The sequence below is a fragment of the Diceros bicornis genome, chromosome 14 (assembly GCF_020826845.1).
Source record: "Diceros bicornis minor isolate mBicDic1 chromosome 14, mDicBic1.mat.cur, whole genome shotgun sequence".
Classification (NCBI taxonomy): Eukaryota; Metazoa; Chordata; class Mammalia; order Perissodactyla; family Rhinocerotidae; genus Diceros; species Diceros bicornis.
The window spans coordinates 28,122,955-28,143,784 of record NC_080753.1 but is presented as its reverse complement, the minus strand read 5'-3'; the positions used below and the strand labels follow the sequence as shown (position 1 = coordinate 28,143,784).

General features: G+C 55.7%; 1 protein-coding gene across 2 annotated transcripts in view; it reads right to left on the bottom strand.

Moving 5' to 3' along the window:
* The window catches only part of CPNE5 (copine 5), a 91,340-nt gene extending 71,232 nt beyond the window's left edge, over positions 1-20,108 (bottom strand). For both annotated transcript variants that reach the window (XM_058554482.1, XM_058554483.1), the window contains exons 1-3: positions 19,468-20,108; positions 3,656-3,696; positions 2,804-2,850 (exon numbers count right to left, since the gene is read on the bottom strand). In XM_058554482.1, coding sequence (XP_058410465.1) covers positions 2,804-2,850; positions 3,656-3,696; positions 19,468-19,562 — 183 coding nt within the window. In that variant the 5' untranslated portion in view covers positions 19,563-20,108. The remainder of the gene's footprint in view (positions 1-2,803; positions 2,851-3,655; positions 3,697-19,467) is intronic.
* Between the last annotated feature and the right edge of the window lie 722 nt (positions 20,109-20,830).

The following is a 20,830-nucleotide window of genomic DNA, read 5'->3' as shown; positions in this document are numbered from 1 at the left end:
GACCTAAAAGGTAGGTGTTATCCACAAACTATACATGTAGAAACTGAGGCACAGAGAGGTTAAGCAACTTGCTCCAGGTGCCAGCTCCAGAAAGGGCTGGAGCCGGGAGCAAAGCACAGATGTATCTGACACCAAGGCCTCCCACCTTTCCTCTGCTCCACCCTGCGGGTGCGTGTGGTAACAAGATGCAACGCGGACGATCGGACCCTGACACAAAGGGAGACAAGTCTCAATTACAGAACGTAATTAATGGCCAGCGGAGCAGTGCCCTTCTGAAGAGGCCCTTCTAGACTTTTCTGAATGAATCACTAAGACATTAGCACATTCCTGCTTTCTGTGAAGCTCGGCCAAAAGGCCTTAAAAGTAATTAGTTCACTGAAGTAGGCTAAACGTTTCCCCAGCAATCTGGTTTACACTTTAATTGGAGTCTTGGAGAGGGCAAAAAAGTCAACTTTAGTCCAGCCGCTGTGGAAATATTTCCCATATATTTTATGGATAAAATTCATCCTTTGGCCACTTGCTTCTGCCAAGCCTGGGGAGGGAGGAGCAGGGAGCAGGGCCAATCTTCCTCAGTAAAAAGAGGAGGATTGGCAACAGGTGTTAGCTCAGGGCTAATCTTCCTCACAAAAACAAACAAACAAAAAGAAATGTTAGATTGGGTAGCCAAGGAAGGCCTTGATAGGGTGACGTCTTAGTCAAGATCTGAGGGAAGCATGAAGAGGCCACATGGACTTCTGGGAAAAGAGCATTCCAGGAAGGAGGAATAGCAAGGGCAAAGGCCCTGAGGCAGGAAGAGGCGGGTGTGGCTGGAGCAGAGCAACGGAAAGGATGAGCAGTAGGAGATAAGGTCAGCCAGGTGAAGGAAGTCAATGGAAGGAAGTGGAGGGCCTGGTAGACCATCATAGAGACTATGGTTTTTCAAGATGGGAGGCACTGGAGGGCTCTGAGCAGAGGAGGGACAGAATTTGACTTGGGTTTTAACAGGATCCCTCTGGCTGCTGGGCCGGGAATAGACTGAAGGTCTAGGAGACCCGCAACCACCCACTAAAAGTCTGTGATTCTTGAGAGTGAGCCTTTCCAGTCAGCCCTCTTCTTATACACACTATCACAGGGGCAAAAGGCACACAGAGTGGGGTGAGGGCGATGCAATTGAGACAAGGCTGGAAAGGTGGGTTGTCCTGGGTTGTGGCCGAGCTTGGGAGCCAGGCTAAAGGGTTGGGACTTGATTCAAAGCAAAGGGGAGTCACTAACGGTTTCTGGGCAGGAAATCACCCAACTGAAGCCATGCTCACCTTAGTCAGAAACCATGGGAAGGCTGCTGTGGATTACACATGGTGCTAGATGCTGTACCATGTCTCAGGCCACCAGACAAAGAGATCTTGGTGGGCCTGGACTCCCTCTGTCTCCCTCTCAGACTCCCTGAGGACGGGGCTGTGTCTCCCCTCAGACTAGGGCTCCCTGAGGGCAGGGCTGTGTCTCCCCTCAGACTAGGGCTCCCTGAGGGCAGGGCTGTGTCTCCCCCTCAGACTGGGGCTCCCTGAGGACAGGGCTGTGTCTCCCCTCAGACTAGGGCTCCCTGAGGACAGGGCTGTGTCTCCCCTCAGACTAGGGCTCCCTGAGGGCAGGGCTGTGTCTCCCCTCAGACTGGGGCTCCCTGGGGGCAGGGCTGTGTCTCCCCTCAGACTAGGGCTCCCTGAGGGCAGGGCTGTGTCTCCCCTCAGACTAGGGCTCCCTGAGGACAGGGCTGTGTCTCCCCTCAGACTGGAGCTCCCTGAGGGCAGGGCTGTGTCTCCCCTCAGACTGGGGCTCCCTGGGGGCAGAACTGTGTCTCCCCTCAGACTGGGGCTCCCTAAGGGCAGGGCTGTGTCACCCCTCAGACTGGGGCTCCCTGAGGGCAGGGCTGTATCACCCCTCAGACTGGGGCTCCCTGAGGGCAGGGCTGTGTCTCCCCTCAGACTAGGGCTCCTGACGGCGGGGCAGTGTCTCCCCTCAGACTGGGGCTCCCTGAGGGCAGGGGCTGTGTCTCCCCTCAGACTGGGGCTCCCTGAGGGCGGGGCTGTGTCTCCCCTCTGACTGGGGCTCCCTGAGGGCGGGGCTGTGTCTCCCCTCAGACTGGGGCTCCCTGGGGGCGGGGCTGTGTCTCCCCCTCAGACTGGGGCTCCCTGAGGGCAGGGCTGTGTCACCCCTCAGACTGGGGCTCCCTGAGGGCAGGGCTGTATCACCCCTCAGACTGGGGCTCCCTGAGGGCAGGGCTGTGTCTCCCCTCAGACTAGGGCTCCTGAGGGCGGGGCAGTGTCTCCCCTCAGACTGGGGCTCCCTGAGGGCAGGGGCTGTGTCTCCCCTCAGACTGGGGCTCCCTGAGGGCGGGGCTGTGTCTCCCCTCTGACTGGGGCTCCCTGAGGGCGGGGCTGTGTCTCCCCTCAGACTGGGGCTCCCTGGGGGCGGGGCTGTGTCTCCCCCTCAGACTGGGGCTCCCTGAGGACAGGACTGTGTCTCCCCTCAGACTAGGGCTCCTGAGGGCGGGGCTGTGTCTCCCCTCAGACTAGGGCTCCTGAGGGCGGGGCTGTGTCTCTCCTCAGACTGGGGCTCAGACAGGCACTTTCCCTCTGCCTTCAGTCTCTTCCTGCACCAGCAGGGACAAGACTCCACCACTGCATGTCTTACTCTCCTTCCTAGGGACTTAAATGGTCCCCTGCAGTTAGAAACATCAGGTGAGAGGACTCCAGAGTCAGAGGACAAGACAGACAGACAGACAATCAGGGACAGGCTGGAGTTTCCAGGGTGGGAAAGGGGCTTTACCTACCTCCCTCCACTGCTTGTTCTCCATCCCTTGAGTGTACATGACACATACTGTGGGGAGAGGAGAAAAAAACTGTTAACACCCCACGCCAAGAGGAAGGTAGGGGCCCCAGATGGGGAGGGCCCTGGAGGGCAGGCACCTCAGGAGACTCTGGCCTGGGCAGCACCGTTGGGTGTTGGTGGGGTGGTGTCTGGAGAAGCAGGCCTAGAACACTGGTGTGTCTGGGAGGGGCACTCTTTGGGAGGGGGGTCCGGGGCCATTCGCATCTAGGCCAGAGCAAGTGTGAAGTGTGAGGCAGGTAGACACGTTGGCATGATGGAGGACTGGGTGGCAGAGGTGTGGTGGGAGAGAGCATCTGAAACTGCCTTGTCCCATTAGAGCCCAAGGCAGCTTCATGAGGCCCATTATTATCATCAGCGCCACTTCACTGAAGGAAAACTGAGGCTCAGAGAAGGCCAATGACCTGTCTGAGGTCATATACTTGAGCAGCATTGCCCAGGACTAGAAGCCTAGGCTCCAAAATCAGTGCTCGTCCCCTTGGATCACAACCAGTTGGGGCTCTTAAATGCACTGGTTTCCCTGGAACTGAGACCTGCTGGCCCAGACACCCTGACCCCTCCCCCGCCAGCTCGGCTGTGCTGAGGCTTCACAAGAACGGGGAATGGGAAGGGTCAGACCTCCCGGCTCTCTTTCTCTGGACAGTATCTTCTACGAAACATTAAATAGCCTTGATGCACCTTAGAGGGTGCCTGGCACATAGTTAGCACTCAGTAAGGGCGCTGGTGTCGGCTGCTGCAATCAGTCATGATGCTGAGCTATTCCTGTTACTGTTATTATTGTCAGAGCAGGACTTACGTGGGTCAGACTTGGAAAACATGTCTTTGTCCAAAAGGTTCCTGAAAGAGGGGGAGAGAGCAGGAGTTAGCACAGCTCGGGAGAGGAGGTGATCTCGGGGGATTCAGACTCTTACTGAGACCCAGAGGCTGCCGAGGGGCTGGCCTCGGCAAAACAGGAAGGGCAGGCGGCTCCTTCAGCACGCGTTTATTAGGCGCTCATTAAAGCCTGGCCGACCTTGGAGGTTCCTCAGCACCGCCTTCCTAGGGAGTGTGGCGCTTCCTACCCTCCATGCCCACCATCGCCACACACACACACACACACACACACACACACACACGCACACAAGCGCGCGCGCGCGCCCCTGTGTACCCAGGTGCCCTGCATCCCACAACCCCTCGCACTAGGACCAAATCCCAATTTGCTCAATGTCTTAGCCTGTTCTAGAAATTCTCCTCTTACCACTTCTCTGTCTCTCAAAAAAACAAAATAAAATCAAGCAATCAGGGGCCGGCCTGGTGGCACAGCGGTTAAGTGCGCGTGCTCCGCTTCGGTGGTCCAGGGTTTGCAGGTTCGGATTCCAGGCGCACACTGACTCACTGCTTGTCAAGCCATGTTGTGGCGGCATCCCATATAAAGTAGAGGAATAAGGGCACGGATGTTAGCCCAGAGCCAGTCCTTCTCAGTAAAAAAGAGGAGGATTGGCATCAGATGTTAGCTCAGGGCTGATCTTCCTCATAAAACACACACACACACACACACACACACACAAAAACAAATAAACAAAAATCAAGCAATCAAAACTTATCCATCCAGTGTCCCATCTCTCAGGGTTCTACTTACAGCCAGTTTATTCCATCGTCTCATCTGTGCTGATGGATTAATGAATTACACGTCCCAGGGGATGCAGACCCATTTGAACAGGGTCTTTCTGTGGTCAAGGCCAGAGCTAAGACATGGCCCTAATAATCAGACTTGAAGGCACTGCAGCAAGACACAGCATTTGGGGATGGAGCGGTCTTTGAACAGGTAAGTGCTGGGCCCCTCCTGCCCTGCCTCCGTGCAGTCACAGCTCCCACGCATTGAACCCCCGTGATGGGTCAGGCTCTGCCCTAAGTGTTCTGCAAATATCCTCACACTGCCCTGCAAGGTCAGCATTGGGCAGGCATCATCCCATCTTCCAGATGTGAAAGTGGAGACGGAGAGAGATCAGGCAAGGGGATGTCCCGCACATCTGATGTCCCTCATTCTACAGTGACCTGTTGCTGGCAGGAAGCAACACAGACACTGGAAACTTGGTTTCTGGCTGAGAAGCGACTCAACCTCTCTGAGCCTCTGTTTCCTCATCTGTACAATGGAGAAAATAGTGCCAGGCTTGAAGGTTGTTGATGCCCTCCCCTGTCTCCTCAGCCCTCCTAGTTCCTGTACGTGCTCGCCCACCGTTTCCTCCTGGCCTGCTTCTCTCCCAAGGGCTTTCTCTGGCAGGCCAGGCTGCAAATCCCAGGAAGTTTAGGCTCCCCAGGGCAGCCCTCAACCAATGATGGGCAGGTGTTGGCGGATAAATACCCGCTTCCTCACCGCCCCACCCCAGGAGACAGCTTTGAGGCATGTCCCACAGTCTCCCAGAGGGGCCCAGTGGGACCGAGCCCCAGTGGCCCACCAGGAGACCTGCTCATGGAAGACCCTTGTTGACTTGGGCAAGGGCCCGCTTATGCTCCACCCCTGAAGGAGCTTCCTGCCAGCCTTCCTGCCTGTGCAAGCTACTGACTCCCTCCTACTGCCCTAAAGTTAAGCTCTGCCCTTGCCAGCCATCTCAGCCTTGTCCCACCTCCCTCCCAGATGTCCCCAGGGGTCTTCTCACCTCCCCCCTCCACTCCCACACTCCCCCATGGACCCCTCTGCTCCCTGAACCCCTTTCCCAAAGAGGAGAAACAATGGACTCTGGTCTGCGTGGCTTCCTGACAGCCAACCCCCAATGTCAGAGCTGGATGGAACCCTTAGGATCATCTGTTCTACCTTCTCCTTGAGGAGGGGGAGACTGAGGCCCAGGGAGGGGCAAGGAGTGGCCACACCCCATAGCAAGCAGTGGCAGAGTCAGAAAGATCTAGAAGGAGGCTTTACCTTGGGTCACCATCACCAAAGCCATCAGGAGTGACAGCCTGTCTGGGCAACTTGACCCCACAGTCAATCCCACTGCCCATGCCCCCATGCGGAGGTGAGAGCCAAAGACCAACTGACAGACAGACAGATGGATGCAGCAGCAACCTGGTGCCAGCACATGGCATCTCCTGCTGCCTGGGGAGGCCCCAGATGGTGTTCATGAATCACCCCAGCTCTGGGCCCTGAGCAGATTCCCAGAGATGTCTCCGAGAGAGGGATCCCCAGATCCCCATCCTCCGTTCCAGTCTCTTCATTCAGGGGCCTCTCCCCAAAGGCAGCCACCCCCAGCTAGCCCTCCATGACCCCACAGGCACACAACCCCTCTGCTGGCCCCCACCACACCTCCACCAGACCTGCTCCCAGCCAGCGGTCACTTTGGAAACTATCTGATAAACCTCCCAGCCCACTGCAGTGAGCGTCAGATGAAATGATACACAAGGCGGCTCTGAAAAGTAGACAGCAGGGGCTACAGGTAAGATACCACTTTTATATATGCTCGTCCACACCGAGGTGGGCTGATCTATAGCTGAGCTGACCTTCTCCTCCATGTGCTAGGTTTAGGGGCAGGAGCGTCTGTCTTGACTTAAAGAAAGGACAAAATGCCTTAACACCAAAGATGACTCTACAGTGGTGGAACTTGAGGCACGGTAAGGAGCTGGAAAGTAATGAAGAGGGTTGGGGGGGTGGGGGGGTTGGACTACTCTACTAAAGCAAGTGCTGGGGGTTATCTTTGAATTCTATAATGAAATTCTATAATTACATAAAATCCTAGAATGTTCAAGCTGGAAGGGACCTCAGAGGTCACCTTTTCCAATTCCTTCATAAATCAGGAATGTGAGACTCAGAGAGAGGTCAATTGACTTCTCAAAGGTCTGGGTCTCCTCCAAGTTTGGGTCTGGAACTCAGGTTTAGTCATATCTAGGCTATTGAGAAATAGAGTGAGACCGTGAATTTTAGCCTAGATATGTGTGTGTGTGTGTGTGTGTGTGTGTGTGTGTGTGTGTGTGTGTGTGAGAGAGAGAGGAAGAGATGGGTTCTTACCTTCAAAGAGAAGCAGAAGAGGCTTTTCTTGGCCCCACTTGCCCTCCCAGCTGGGTGAGAGGCACACAGCTGGACTAAGAAATAGAATCCAGCCATCTTGCTTCAGTGGCTCCCTGCCCAGTGACCTCAGGACTCTCACTGAGCCCTGGGGCATGGGTCATCCTGGCCACAGCACCCGAGGGTAATACAAACCCTCTTCCCTCCACTCTGCTGAGACGACCTTCCAGACCCATTCCTATCCTTCCTCTTTCATTTTGCCTTCCCTGGACAGACACTGACGAACCACCACCTCCTCTCCCCTCCCCTGAGCTCTCTCTGGCCTGTTCTGTGCAACCCTCTGACTTGTAGGACCCCATAACTGTACTTAGCACACCCTGGGCTGCAAAAGCAGGGGTGCATCTGTCTTTCACACCGGCTGTGCACTCCTTGAGGGCAGGGACCCCACCTCTGACGCCAGCCAGCCCAGCACCTGACTCAGAGCAGGCGCCTGGCAAATTGGATGGAGGAAGGAAGACCAAAAGGAATGGCCAGACAGGTGAGTGAGGCTCTGGTCTCCCCTCCAGCATGGTGCCTGGTCACGCTCAGGGCCAGCCCCTATACTTCCTCATAGCTGTAGAGCCTAATGGTTAAGTGCATGGGTTCACATCCCAGGTCTGGACAAGTTACTTGCCTTCCCTGTGCCTCAGTTTCCCCATCTGTAAAGTGAGGCTAAAAACAGTTCCTCTCTTAGGACTGCTGTGGAGCACTTGGACATAGTGGGGCTCGTCACATGGGTCAGTCATCATCAGCCTGGTGCTGAGCAGAGCAGTGAGTCTCCTAGTGGATGCTCAGGCTCACTTGGTGACAAAGGGGAGATGGGATGGGATGGGTGACACAAGCCACCTCCACTCTCACTGGTCTGAGGAAGCCCATCCTCAACACATACATTCCCAGCGCCCCATTGTGAAGTGCGTGTTGAGTCCCCCCACTGGCTGACAGCAGCCCCACCTCACCCCAGCCTCAGGGTCCTCCTTGGCCTCCCTTCCTCTCTCCTCTCAGCCTTGAGGACCCTCTGCCCCTTTGCCTAGGTCCCTGTACCCTACGCCCCTCTCTGCTCCCTACCCCAACCACACTCGTCCCCAACCATGCCTCACCCCACCTGCCTCTCCTGACAGAAGCCTCAGGGACGCTGAGCCTGCCCTCTTGGTCTTGAGATGGTGCCTTCACCCATGAGCAATAGGCCTCTCAGTTCCTGGGACTCGCCCCTGCCCTCACTTGTAAAAAGGCAGATTCTTGGGCCCCATTCCCGGAGTCCGGTTTTGTAGGTCTGGACAAGGCCCCGGAAGCCATGTTTAAACAAACTCCACCCCCCCCACACACATTGTGTTTCTACACTCTGTGCTGTCCAAATACCACATACACGTGCGCAGTACTTGAAGGCTCTTACATGATCCTCACCCTGATCCACTGAGGACTCCAGGCTCAGAGACGGTGAGTGACTTGCCCACAGGCACACAGCCAATAAGAGACCAAGGGGGAGGGAATCAGGTCTTCCACCCCAAAGCAGGGCCCGAACCACAAGGGCACAGAGAGACCAGACCATAAGTGCTTTTTCTCCACTTTCCATCTTTGGAGAGCTCAAAGAGAAACCTTTTCCAACAGGCAAAATATATTTTTTCTCCAAGAGAGCACAAAACCCTTCAGCTGTCCATGTGGCAGCCTGGAGCTTGGCTTGTTTTTTTCCTTAAATCAAGGCTGGGGAAGCAGAGCCGAGGGCCCCTTCCCCCCCCCCCCCCCCCCCCGCTCTCCCTCAAGGAACCACTTCCAATCCAGTGGCAGCGAGAGAATGACCATGCACTGCACGGTGAGCTCAGAAGTCTCCAAGGCCCCAGCAAAGGAAGAAAGCACTAGAAAGCCGAAATGAGAGCTCCTTGCTGGTGCTAAAGGAGGGGACCTGAAGATGACACTCTCCCAGCTGGGAGGCTTAAGAGAGTCGGGAGAAGAAGCAGGGGCTCTCTAGTCAGAGAGAGGAAGAGACACAGCCCCGCCCACAGGGAGCCCCAGTCTGAGGGGAGACACAGTCCCACCCCCAGGGAGCCCCAGTCTGAGGGGGAGATACAGCCCTGCCCTCAGGGAGCCCCAGTCTGAGGGGAGACACAGCCCTGCCCTCAGGGAGCCCCAGTCTGAGGTGGAGACACAGCCCTGCCCTCAGGGAGCCCCAGTCTGAGGGGAGACACAGCCCAGCCTCAGGGAGCCCCAGTCTGAGGGGAGACACAGCCCTGCCCTCAGGGAGCCCCAGTCTGAGGGGAGACACAGCCCTGCCCTCAGGGAGCCCCAGTCTGAGGGGAGACATAGCCCAGCCTCAGGGAGCCCCAGTCTGAGGGGAGACACAGCCCTGCCCTCAGGGAGCCCCAGTCTGAGGGGAGACACAGCCCTGCCCTCAGGGAGCCCCAGTCTGAGGGGAGACACAGCCCTGCCCTCAGGGAGCCCCAGTCTGAGGGGAGACATAGCCCAGCCTCAGGGAGCCCCAGTCTGAGGGGAGACACAGCCCTGCCCTCAGGGAGCCCCAGTCTGAGGGGAGACACAGCCCTGCCCTCAGGGAGCCCCAGTCTGAGGGGAGACACAGCCCTGCCCTCAGGGAGCCCCAGTCTGAGAGGAGACACAGCCCTGCCCTCAGGGAGCCCCAGTCTGAGGGGAGACACAGCCCTGCCCTCAGGGAGCCCCAGTCTGAGGGGAGACACAGCCCTGCCCTCAGGGAGCCCCAGTCTGAGGGGAGACACAGCCCTGTCCTCAGGGAGTCCTAGTCTGAGGGGAGACACAGCCCTGCCCTCAGGGAGCCCCAGTCTGAGGGGGGAGACACGTTTGCTCCTGAGCTGAGTTGCTGGTGCAGTGACCATCACACATCCCTGGCTGTCTCTAAACAAAGCCCATGAACGCTGCCTGGATGCACTAAGCAATGACTGCCTACAGCATAGAAGGAAACACATTAAGAATGCTGGCCTTCAGCTTTCCCTGAACCAGGGGTCCTTAACAGGGGTCCATGGACCCCCTGAAACTGTAAGCAAATTGTGGCATATTGGTACATATGGATGCATTCCTTCTGGAGAGCTTTCATCAGATTCCCAAAGGCGCTCATGAGGCTACAAAGGTTAAGAAAAGATATTTTATCTTCTTCCTAACAACACTCCCTCAGCATCCCTCCCCCCTCTAGCAAAAGGTGAAAAGTGTGGAGAGCACAGACTTGGGGTTTCCTTGCTGGGCCCAAAACCCAGCCCTGCCGCTTACTAGCTGTATGACCTCTCTTAGCCTCTCTGTGCCTCAGTATCCCCATCTGTAAAATGGGGGTAACAACAGTCCCTCTCTCCTAGGGTTTTTTTTTTGTGTGTGTGTGTGAGGAAGATCAGCCCTGAGGTAACATCCATGCTAATCCTCCTCTTTTTGCTGAGGAAGACTGGCTCTGAGCTAACATCTATTGCCAATCCTCCTTTTTTTCCCCAAAGCCCCAGTAGATAGTTGTATGTCATAGTTGCACATCCTTCTAGTTGCCATACGTGGGACGCGGCCTCAGCATGGCCAGAGAAGCGGTGTGTCGGTGCGTGCCCGGGATCCGAACCCGGGCCGCCAGTAGCGGAGCGCGCGCACTTAACCGCTAAGCACAGGGCCGGCCCTCTCCTAGGGGTTTTCAGAGAATTAACAGAGTTCATATATGCAGAGCAGTTAGAACATGTCTGGCACATGGTAAGTTGCAATTCAGTGCCTGCATACAGTAAGTGCTCAGTAAAGGCCTGTGGAGAATGAAGTGGTTTCTAGGGATACTCCATGTTCTCCCCTCCCTGCCCCCAGTGCTGGGCTGCAGCAGGACCTGGAGCGCCCACGCGCAAACAGGGGACAGGTGAGCCACCGTCAGGGAGGAACAGGAATCCTGAAGAGGCCCACAGAGGGGCCCGCCAGCAACACCCCATTTCTCTACGGAGCAATTCAACACCAAACATCTGGCCAACCCCTCAGGCAGGCAAAGAGGGTGGGAGAGGGATGACATTAATCACGCATAGAATCTGCACCCAATCCTTTGTTGGGTGCTTAACCTGTGTCGCCCTATTCACCATACATACCAATGCTGGGAGGCACACATCGCCCACGCTACAGGCCAGGCAGCTGGGCTGAGCGGTGTGCGCAGTGTCACCCAGCTCGCCAGGGAGCGCCCTGAGGCTGCACCCTGAAGCCCAAGCCATCTGGAGGTGCCACGGGGAGCATCTCCGTTACCCAAACCCAGGGGCTTCCAAAGCCCCATCCTGGCCAGCAGTGCCCCCTCACATTCTCCTTCCTCCATTTCCTGCCCCCGGCCTCATGAGGGCTGCTCTCAAAGGCATAACTGAAGAGAAGAACAGAGGGCTTTCCACGTCCTCCTGCCCTGCGCCCAGTCCTAACAGGCAGAAGGAATCCCAGGGAAGGCGAGGAGGGAGCCGCGGAGGAGAGGGACGGTGGCACTCAGCCCTGGCACTCGCCCATCTCCCCTTTCAGATCCCGTTCCTCACCCGCAGGCACTGTCTCCCTGCCAAGCCACCTCGCCAAGGTCTAAAAAACAATTTCATAGGGCTTAAAGAGCGCTCCTTCTTGGAGCTATTTGCATTTTTATTATCACTAATTATTGTAATAATCGTCCCTCCCATGCTGCGAGGCCAAGGGAAGAGAGCGTGAGCTCTGGCCTCAGAGTCTTCCAAGCTAGAATCTCCACGGGGCCACATGGTAATTCGGTGACCCTGGACAAGCTATTTAACCTCAGTTTCCTCATCTGTGCATGGGGTCACATACCCGCCTTGTACAGTTGTGAAGGCAATAGCCTAAAATAGAAATGGAGGAAGCATGCTCCATTCTTCTGTCCCTTGTGCCCCTTCCTGGCCCATTCATCAAGTCTTCAAGGTTTCCATTCTAAAAACACATCTCAAATCTGTCCACTCTTCCCCACACCACTATCACCATTGTCTCTCACTTGGATACTGAAGTGGCCTCCTCCCTAGCAATGTGCTCAACTCCTGGCTCTCCCCATCCCCCACCTGTCCATTCTCTTCACAGTAACCAGAGAAATTCTTTTAGAAGGCCAAACAGATCACTCCTGTTTAACACACCCCCTCCCCAACTGCTGTTAGAATAATAAATCAAACTCCTTAGCATGGGTCACAAGGCTATGATCTGCAGCCCCCATTGCCTCTCTGACCTCATCCTCCTCCACTCCCCCATCTCAAACACTGCTCCAGCTACACTAGGCTCCTTGCAGTTTTGCAAGCATACAAAGGGCTTTTCTGCCACAGGGCCTTTGCACTTGCTGTTCTCCCTATCTGAATCACCCTCCCTCCAGACCCTCCCTTAGCTGGCTTTCTCATCCTTTGGATCTCAGCTCAATGTCGTCTGCCCCTCCTGTCTAAAGCATCGTCAACAACCACAAACTTACTTGCAGGACACTTATCTCTACCCAGACATTATTGGGTTAATAAAAAAATGTGTATATTTGTTTATACACCCCACCCCCACCCCTGCCAATGTGAGTTCTATGAGAGGAGGGAATTTGTCTATCTTGTTCACCACTATATCCTCAGCACTTCGCAATGTGTTTGGCACAGAGAAGACTCTCAATAGCAAATGACAATCAATATCAGTTATCAAATAAATGAATGTGTCAGTAGTGTTCAGTTATTGGTACCTATTATCATTATTAAGTTTATTTAGCACATTCCAATTTATATAGAACTTCACAAACATAATCTCTTCTGTCTTCACAACAATCCTATAGGAGGTGGACAGGACCAGTATCTCCCCCCATTTTACAGATGGAGAGACTGAGTTTGGAGAACTTAAATGACCCAGCCAAGGTTTCAGAGAAGGTAAGCTAGGAATTGCATTGACTTTCAGTGTCCTGCCCAAGATTCTTCAAGACCCGAAGGCATAAAGCTCTCCTCTTGGGACTTTCAGGCACTATGCTAGGACAGCAGAGGTGAGTGATATTAGGGATCAGAGGCTCTTGGTAATGTTTGAAATCACACTAAGTCTTTTTTCTTGCCCAGGAAACTGGCAGGAAGAGAAGTAGTCAGGGGTCCAGCCAAGCTGTGCTCAGAAAATCAGTCCCCAGTCACCTAACACTGGCTGTCCACTGACTGCAGGAAAATCTGAAGAGCCAGTCCTCAGAGACGCCAAACTCTAGGCTGCTTGTAGCCCCAGGGAGCTCAGGCAGCCCATGGGTCACTTGCAAAGCCTCCTTGTGGCAGAGACCATAGCTGTCCATCCAGAAAGCGTTCCTCACTCTCTTCCTGCTAACAGGATCCACGTTGGTCCAGGTACCTGATGGAGACCCCTGAAGTCAGAGAAGGTAGGCTCCTGTCCCTTGTTGCTACTGGCTGAATTGTGTACCCCCCCAAAGTTATACATTGAAACACTACCCCCAAGGTGATGGTATCCGGAGATGAGGCCTTTGGGAGGTAATTAGGGTTATTTCAGGTCATGAGGGTAGGGCCCTCATGATGGGATTAGAGCCCTTCTAAGAAGAGACACCAGAGAGCTTGATCTCTCTTTCTTTCTCTGCCATGTGAGAACGCAGCAAGAATGTGGCCATCTGAAGCCAGGAAGACAGTCCTCACCAGAACTTGACCATGCTGGCCCCCTGATCTCAGACTTTCATCATCAACAACTGTGAGAAATAAATTTCTCTTGTTTAAGCCACCCAGTCTATGGTATTTTGTTTTGGCAGCCCAAGCTGACTAATATACTAGTCTAGGGGTAGACATGAGTCCTGGCTTTGGCCATTGAAATAGAAGGGGAAGCCTGCTGAGAGATTTTGGAAGGGATTATGCTTTCCAGATAAAAAGAACTTTTCAAAGAAAGGCCTTTGGCCCTCTATCTTGCTTCTTGTCTTTGGATGTGGTTGTGATAACTGGAATAAAGGCAGCCATTTTGTAACAATGAGGCCCAGCACTTGGATGATGGCAGAGTAGAAAGATAGCTTGGACCTTGATGGCAAAGTGAGCTGACAAACCAGCACGGAGATAACTTACCTCCAGATTCATTGTGATCTGTGAAAAATAAATGTATTTTGAGTTTGATACACTATCAGATTTTCTGTTACCTTCAGCCAAAGCATTCCTAATTGAACCTGATTCCTCTGTGCCCCAAAGTTTCCCAGCCTTATTCCCCTCATCTCCTCCTCACCCTTTCTTCCCAATGGTAGCTCATCTCCAGCCATGGCCTTGGGTCTGAGCAGGGGGAACTATGGGCTGGGAAAGGAGGGATGGTAAGCTACCACCATATGGTCTGGATGCCATGAAAGGTTGGCTGCCATCCCATGACTCTCTCTGGTCTCTGCTCCCTGGGGACTCCTCTGGGTTTGTCTCCCAGAGCCAGAGGCATCCCTGAGCAAGGATGGCCTCTCCCATCCCTGGAAAGAGAGCGCCTACTTCTTGGTCACATCTACCACGGCTAGTAGTCAGGCCCCTGCCGTGATTCTCATGGGGACCCCAATCCTCAACCTCAAGAAGCCCTCAAGGCTTTGAAGTCTGAGGAAATTGGATTTGGATCCCCCTCTCCAAAACAGACTAACTGTGTAACCTTGGGCAGGTCCCTTAATCTCTCCAAGCCCTGATTTCCTAATCAGCAAAAAAGGAAAATACACTATCTAACTCATAGGATTGTTGTAAGGTGAAAAAGATACAGTAATTGTGGTAGGCAGAAATCTAAGACGGTCCCCAACATCCCTACCCACTGGTGTAAAAGCCTGCACACTCCTCTCCCTCTGAGTGTGGGTGGGACCTGGGAAATACGATGGCATCCTCACTCCTGTTACTTTATATAAGACTGTGCGGTAGCAGACTAGGGAGAGAGTCTCCTGCCGGCTTTGAGGAAGTCGGCTGCCATGCTGTGAGAGGCCCACGTGGCTAGGACCTGAGGGTGGCCTCGAGAAGCTAAGGGCCACCTCAATCTGACAACTGGCAAGAAAACAGAACTTTAATCTTACAGCTGCAAGGAACCAAATTCTGCCAAAAACCTAAACGAGCTGGCTTGGACTCCAAGCCTCACATGAGATCAGAGCCCCTGCAGACACCTCAATTCCAGCCTGGAGAAAGCCTGAGCAGAGAAGCCAGGTCCGCTGCGCCTGGGCTTCTGACCTCCAGAAACTGTGACATAATACATGGCCGTTGTTTTAAGCCGCTAGGTTTGTGGTAATGTGTTACGCAGCAATTGGAAACTAATATAATAATCCTAGTTTGAACCAAATTGCTATTTGAGTAGGTCAAAATCAGTTGAGGAGAGGCAATGGCATATGGTTCAGCCGAATACAGATGTAAGTGCCTAGCACGTAGTAAGCACTCAATAAATCCCACTGTTATTATTCCCCTGGCTCCGCTAAAGAGTGCCTTGGCATATTCAATGGCTGAATGGACTCTTTTTCCCAGCACTGGCTCTGACAGCAGCCACGCTGCCCCAGGCCCTCTTCCCCAGAGCCGCCCTCCCCCTGCCTGTCAGAGTCCATTCACACCCCTTTCTGAGCTAGGCTGCCTCTCAGGCCCCAGGGCAGCGAAAGGCCAACCTGAACAGACAGCAGAAACAACATCTCGGGGGCAGAGGCAACAGCTGCCCACCAGCCCCACACCAGCTGGCAAGAGAGGGCAGCTGCTCGAGCGATTCCAACAGGGCTGAGCAACCGCCTGCCCCTGGCCTCCACGCTCCTTGCCTTCCTCATGGGTCTCTGGAGCCCCACCACGTGGAATCATGCACCGCTTCTTCCAGCAGGACCCTGAGGAAGGGCAAAGGTTTCCTGTTACATAAAAAATGCAAATTACTCTTTCTAACCAAGACGCTGGTCCAGATTCCTGCATCAGACGACACGCAGAGACCTGGAAAACCGTGGAGCCTGAGGAATGCGACAGGGACAGATGAGTTTTGATTGGGTCTGCGGGAGGCTAATAAAGGTCTGGAACAGACTATCAGAGGAAGGAGAAGCTCGTGGCTCACACTTGCTACAATGTCTGCTGGTCTCTGGCTCCATAAACCATCTACCCTACGCACCCCCAAAACAACCCCTCAGAATCCCTAAACGTACACAATATGTCAAATATATCTCAATAAAGCTAAGGGAAAAATAAAAATCTCTAGATGGATCAGATCTCCAGGACCCACACGAACCCTGAACCCAGCTACAGAGACAAATTTTTAATTACTTTCAGGTGTCAAATAATAGGTACCATAAATTACTACTCATGGATGAACCCACTTCATGCTTCTAACTGTGATAAGGATTCTTATGTTTCCTTTACAGATGAGGAAACTGAGGTATGGGTTAAGTAGTTTACCCAAGGTCACAAAGACAGAGCTCAGATTTGAGCCCAGGTAGACAGATCCCACAGCTCATGTTCTTAACCACTGAGCCAAACAACAGGCGCAGAGGCTGTAGATTGAAATTATAAGATTACAGAGGCTCTGTAATCTTCATCCCCGAGTTTGCCAAAGTTGGTAAAAACAATTGTTTGGGAGTAGACCATAGACAAGCCCAAGAGATACCCTACCTGAAGCAGGAGCCTGAACATGTCCATCCCACAGTGTCATTTGCCTTCAGCGGAGGCTTGGCTGGGCCTCCGCTGTGCCCCTGTGCTGGGGCTGACATGCCCCTGTGCCAGGCAGCTTTGCTCAGCTGGGAGTGTACTAGTATAGACATGGTGGGGGGTCAGGTCCTCCCCTGGCAAGAGCAGAGAGCTCCTAGGGCTGCAGCAGACGGCAAGGACCTTCCTTAGGAGCAGGGAAGAAAGGGAACTGGCCCCCAGGAATGCTGGTTTCCAGTTCACTGAAACATTGGCCCCCTCAACCCGAGCCACCCATTCTGAAGCCCCCTCGAGTTCTCACCCCACCAATCCCCTCTGCCTGCCCTACTGTTCCCTACCCACCAGCAGGAGTCACCTAGATGCTCAGGGCAGGGGCACCCATAGCCTCCTCTCCTGGGTCCCAGTCAGTGCTGACCACGGGATGCAGGGGAGCAGGACCTGACTCTCATTAACTGGTGACCATGGAGCGTAGAATATGCTGGAGAAAGCTATTCTGTGCAGCTCTCCCTTGTCCCCATCCTCCTCCCCCTCCTCTCCTCCTCCTCTCTTTCTCTCTATTCTAGAAACTAGAGTGTTGGACCTGGTTGAGGCACAGAGACGGATTTACAATTTCAAGCCCATCCAGATTGTTCTCTCGCCTCCCCTCCATTCCAGGTGACTCCTCCTCCCTCTTTCCTTTCTACCCACTTCCCCACCCTCTGGCTTTCAGGAGAGCAGGAGCAGAGGTCAGGCCCTCCTCGGGGTGATGGATCACGTCCCCTGAGAGGGAATGCACACCAGGGTCGATCCCAGAACCACATCCCACAAGAACTCAGATTGCCTAGGTACATCTTCAGCAAAAGGTTTGAGTCCTTTGGACACCTCCACTTCTAGAGAGCAGACAGAAGGGGACAAGCGCCACTGCCTTACAGGAATCATCGTAGCTATTTATTGAGCACCTACTGTGTGCCAAGCAAGTGCAAAGTGCTATGCTGGGTGCTTCACAACCCTCTACTCTCTAAGTTAATTCCTCCTACGCTATTTGTCGAGTACCTGCTGCACGCCACTCTTCCAAGCACGTGCGCTACCTCGGCGAGTAAGGTTTCTCAATGAATACAGGTTCATCATTCTCACTTGACAAATGAGAGAAACCGAGGCTAAAATTTGTCCCAAGTGGTGCAGCAGATTCCATTTCAAGGCGTCTGACTCCAAGGCCACAATGCATGTGCCCTCCCTCCTCTCCTCTCCACTGGAGGAGAGGGTTCGTGGGTCTGAGTCAGGGTGGGGATCCCTGCCCTCCAATGCTTATGGAGTTGCTTTGGGGGAAGAGGGATGAAGTCTACACACCTGAGATGTCTTCTGAGGTTGAGTGCTCAGTGTGTGAGTGACCCTGTGGCCCAAGCTGAGTACTCAGGACCCAGGGGACAGAGAAGACAGTGATTCAGGCTGGGTGTCTCATGGTGAGAAGGATGCCTGGAAGTGGGGAGCACGAGGCCAGACTTTTCAGGATGGAGGGACATGAACTGGCAGAGATGAAGGAGGGGGGAAATCTGGTTGGGGAATGGGCCGTTCAGAGGCTTGGAGGTGGGAAGGATCCACAGACAGTTCTGACACAGGCGTGATTGAAGGCTGGGAGGGAGCGGCAGGCAGGCGCTGGGACGTGGGCCCCGCAGGAGAAGGGAGGGCCGGCTGTGGCAGCTGTTGATGGCTGAGGAGGTGAGCCTGGAGCTAATGGGCCATCAGGAACCTCCCAGCAGAGTACCGGCAAGATGCAAATGGCGCTGGGAGATAATTCTGACAGCACTGTGTGTGGGACCACTGGGGAGATGTGGGAGTTGTCACAGAAGCCCCCGGAAGGGCCTGGAGCACTGGGGCAGCTACATTCCACCTCATCAGCGCTCACTCCCACTCACTGTCAAATCCCCCCGAACTCCTCCCTCTCTCAAGGCCCAGCCCAGCTCCTCTGGCTCTCTCTACACCTCCCAAATGCCACACCTTTGGAATACAGGGTTGGGGGCCATGGGGGTGGGCGAAGGGTCTGACCAAAGAGGGGCCTGGAAGAGGATGGGTGGGCAATTAGGAACAAGGGCACAGCCAGAACTCCGGAAATGCTGTTGGTCATTTGGGGCAGGGAGAATGACATCTCAGAGGAACCTCAAGGTGGGCTATGCCTGGGTCACAGTGCCCCTCACAGTCCCAGCAAGGCAGTGACCCTGGGCCAGCCACAGGGTGACTGCACTAGGGAAAAACCCCCTTCTCCACCTGGACCTCCTTACTGCCTGGGGCAGCTTTCCCCTCAGATAGGAGAACCTGGGCCAGACCCAGCTCTTAGATGGAGAAGTTACCCCCAAAGCCTGTGTGGCCTGACTGAGGATTTGGGGGTGGTAGCCCGTAAAAACACTCTCCCTCTCCCATGCTGGACTCTCAAAGTCCACACTCAGTGTTCTGGCCCTTCAGCTTAAGATTTTGTACCCAAGTTACTGTTTTAATGTGCCACTTCAAGTTGTTATCAGTTATCTGCACCTCGCTAGGAATGGGTCAGTCTGATCCTTTTTCAAGAGTCAGTTTTGTTGTTGGAGGTAAAAGAAGGCTTTAGAATCCTGGGGTCGAGGACGGTGGCTGCGTGGGGGAGGGGAGGATGAGGGTGTCGGGGCAAAGGAGGGGGAGGAGAGAGGAAAGGAGGGCGCAGGAGGCAGAGGCCGGGCACGCGTGGGAGGGATGGGGCAAATCACTCCTTTCTCGATTTGGGGAGGGGCTCATGAGAAATAGCCTGTGCGAGGACCCTGGTACAGCCTTTCACTACCCCACTCTCCCCACTCGGGCGCCTGGACCCCTGTTCCTGTGTCTTCATAGCTCCTCGCAGCAACAGCCCAGAGTGCAAACTTTCTGGGATACGACCCCAAGCCTGGCTTCCCATTCCGCCGTCGCCACCAGCGGCTAGGCAGGGGCTCTTGCCGGACAGGCCCGGGGGTCGTCCTGGAAGCGAGGACCCTCTGGAATGGGGCGCGCGGATGTGCAGGGTCGAAGCGGCAGGGGCCGCGGTGCCCCGGCTTCAGGGGCGGGGCAGGGGGACCCGGCCAGCGGGCGGCTCACCTGCAGGACACGGTGATCTCCACCTTGGTGGCGGGGATGCTGCCCGCCAAGGAGTCGAACTCGCTCAGCGACGCCATGTCCTCGGGCTGTTCCATCGCCCGCCGCGCCCCCCACCCCAAATTAGTCAATCCCTGCGCGATTCACGCCTCCTCCGGAGCAACGGAAACCCTGGGCTCTCCCCCAACTCCGGAGCCGGGGCTGGGCGGCAAAGGGAGGAGAGAGGAGCGCGAAGAGGGGGCGTGGGAAGTGAGAGAGGGAAGGGGGGTGGAGGGCGCGGGGGCCGCGGATAGAGCAGGGGGTGTGGGTGACGCGACGAGGAGGCTGGGGGCCCAGCGGAGAGGGGCGAGGTGCCCAGGGAGCTGGGGCGCAGCGAGGAGAGGCGGTGGGGCGCGAGGAGAGGGCACAAGGAGGGACGCGCGGAGTCGTGGAGAGGGACGCGGGGAGAGGGGCGTGCAGCTACGGGCGGGGGCAGAAGGGGTGCAGGGGAGGGAGAGGGGCGTGGGGAGCCGGATGGGCGCGGGAGGGCGGGGGTGGCCGGAGCGCCGGGGCTGCGCCGCCTCTCGCTGGGTCTCGGCGCGGGCGGCGGCGGGGCTGGGGACGCGGCTGCGAGCGCCACCTTCTCGGCTCGGGCTCCGGCTCCGGGGCGCCCGGGCTGCGGGAAAATCAAATCTGCCCGAAGCGTTCGCCTCCCGCCACCCGGGGCGGGCTTCTTGACCCGCCCGCGAGCGCCGGAGGGGGCGCCCGCAGGGGCCGGGGCGGGGCCGCGGGCGGGGTCTGCGCGCGGGTGTGTGTGTCTGTGAGAGCGTGTGTGTCTCTGTGTGTGTGTGTGTGTGTGCGCGCGCGTGCGTGGCGGGCGTGGGGACGCGGCTCCAGATGCTGGGAACCTCTGGGAGTGACAGCCAGAGATGGTCCCGGCCGTGGCGTCTCCATTTGTGCCCGCCCCCGACTCCCCACCCTCCTCAAGGGTCTCCATACTGGAGGAGGGAGAGGATTCTGTGAACCAAGGGGCATCCGTTTGAGAAGGGTCTATGCGGGGCGGGGGTGGGGAGGGACAAGTGCAAAAAAGACACCACCGCCCCCCTAGAGGCTTGCAAGAGGTCTCAGTCCAGAAACAGACTCCACATCTCCTGGGGAGCCGTGTGGGGGCGACCCCAGTGCCCGGAGGGGCCGCCTCCGTTTCCCAGTGAGGGCCGTTAGGCCTAGGCAGGGTCGGTGCACGGGCCCTCTCCCACCCTCCTCTGGCTCCCGCCGGGCCTGGCCACGGCGAGTCAGCCACCTAAGCCACGCGCCAGCGCCCTCCCCATCCCTAGCCCGTCGTGACCACACGGCTGAGCCAGACCCGAGTCTAGAAGCCTCCTCCACC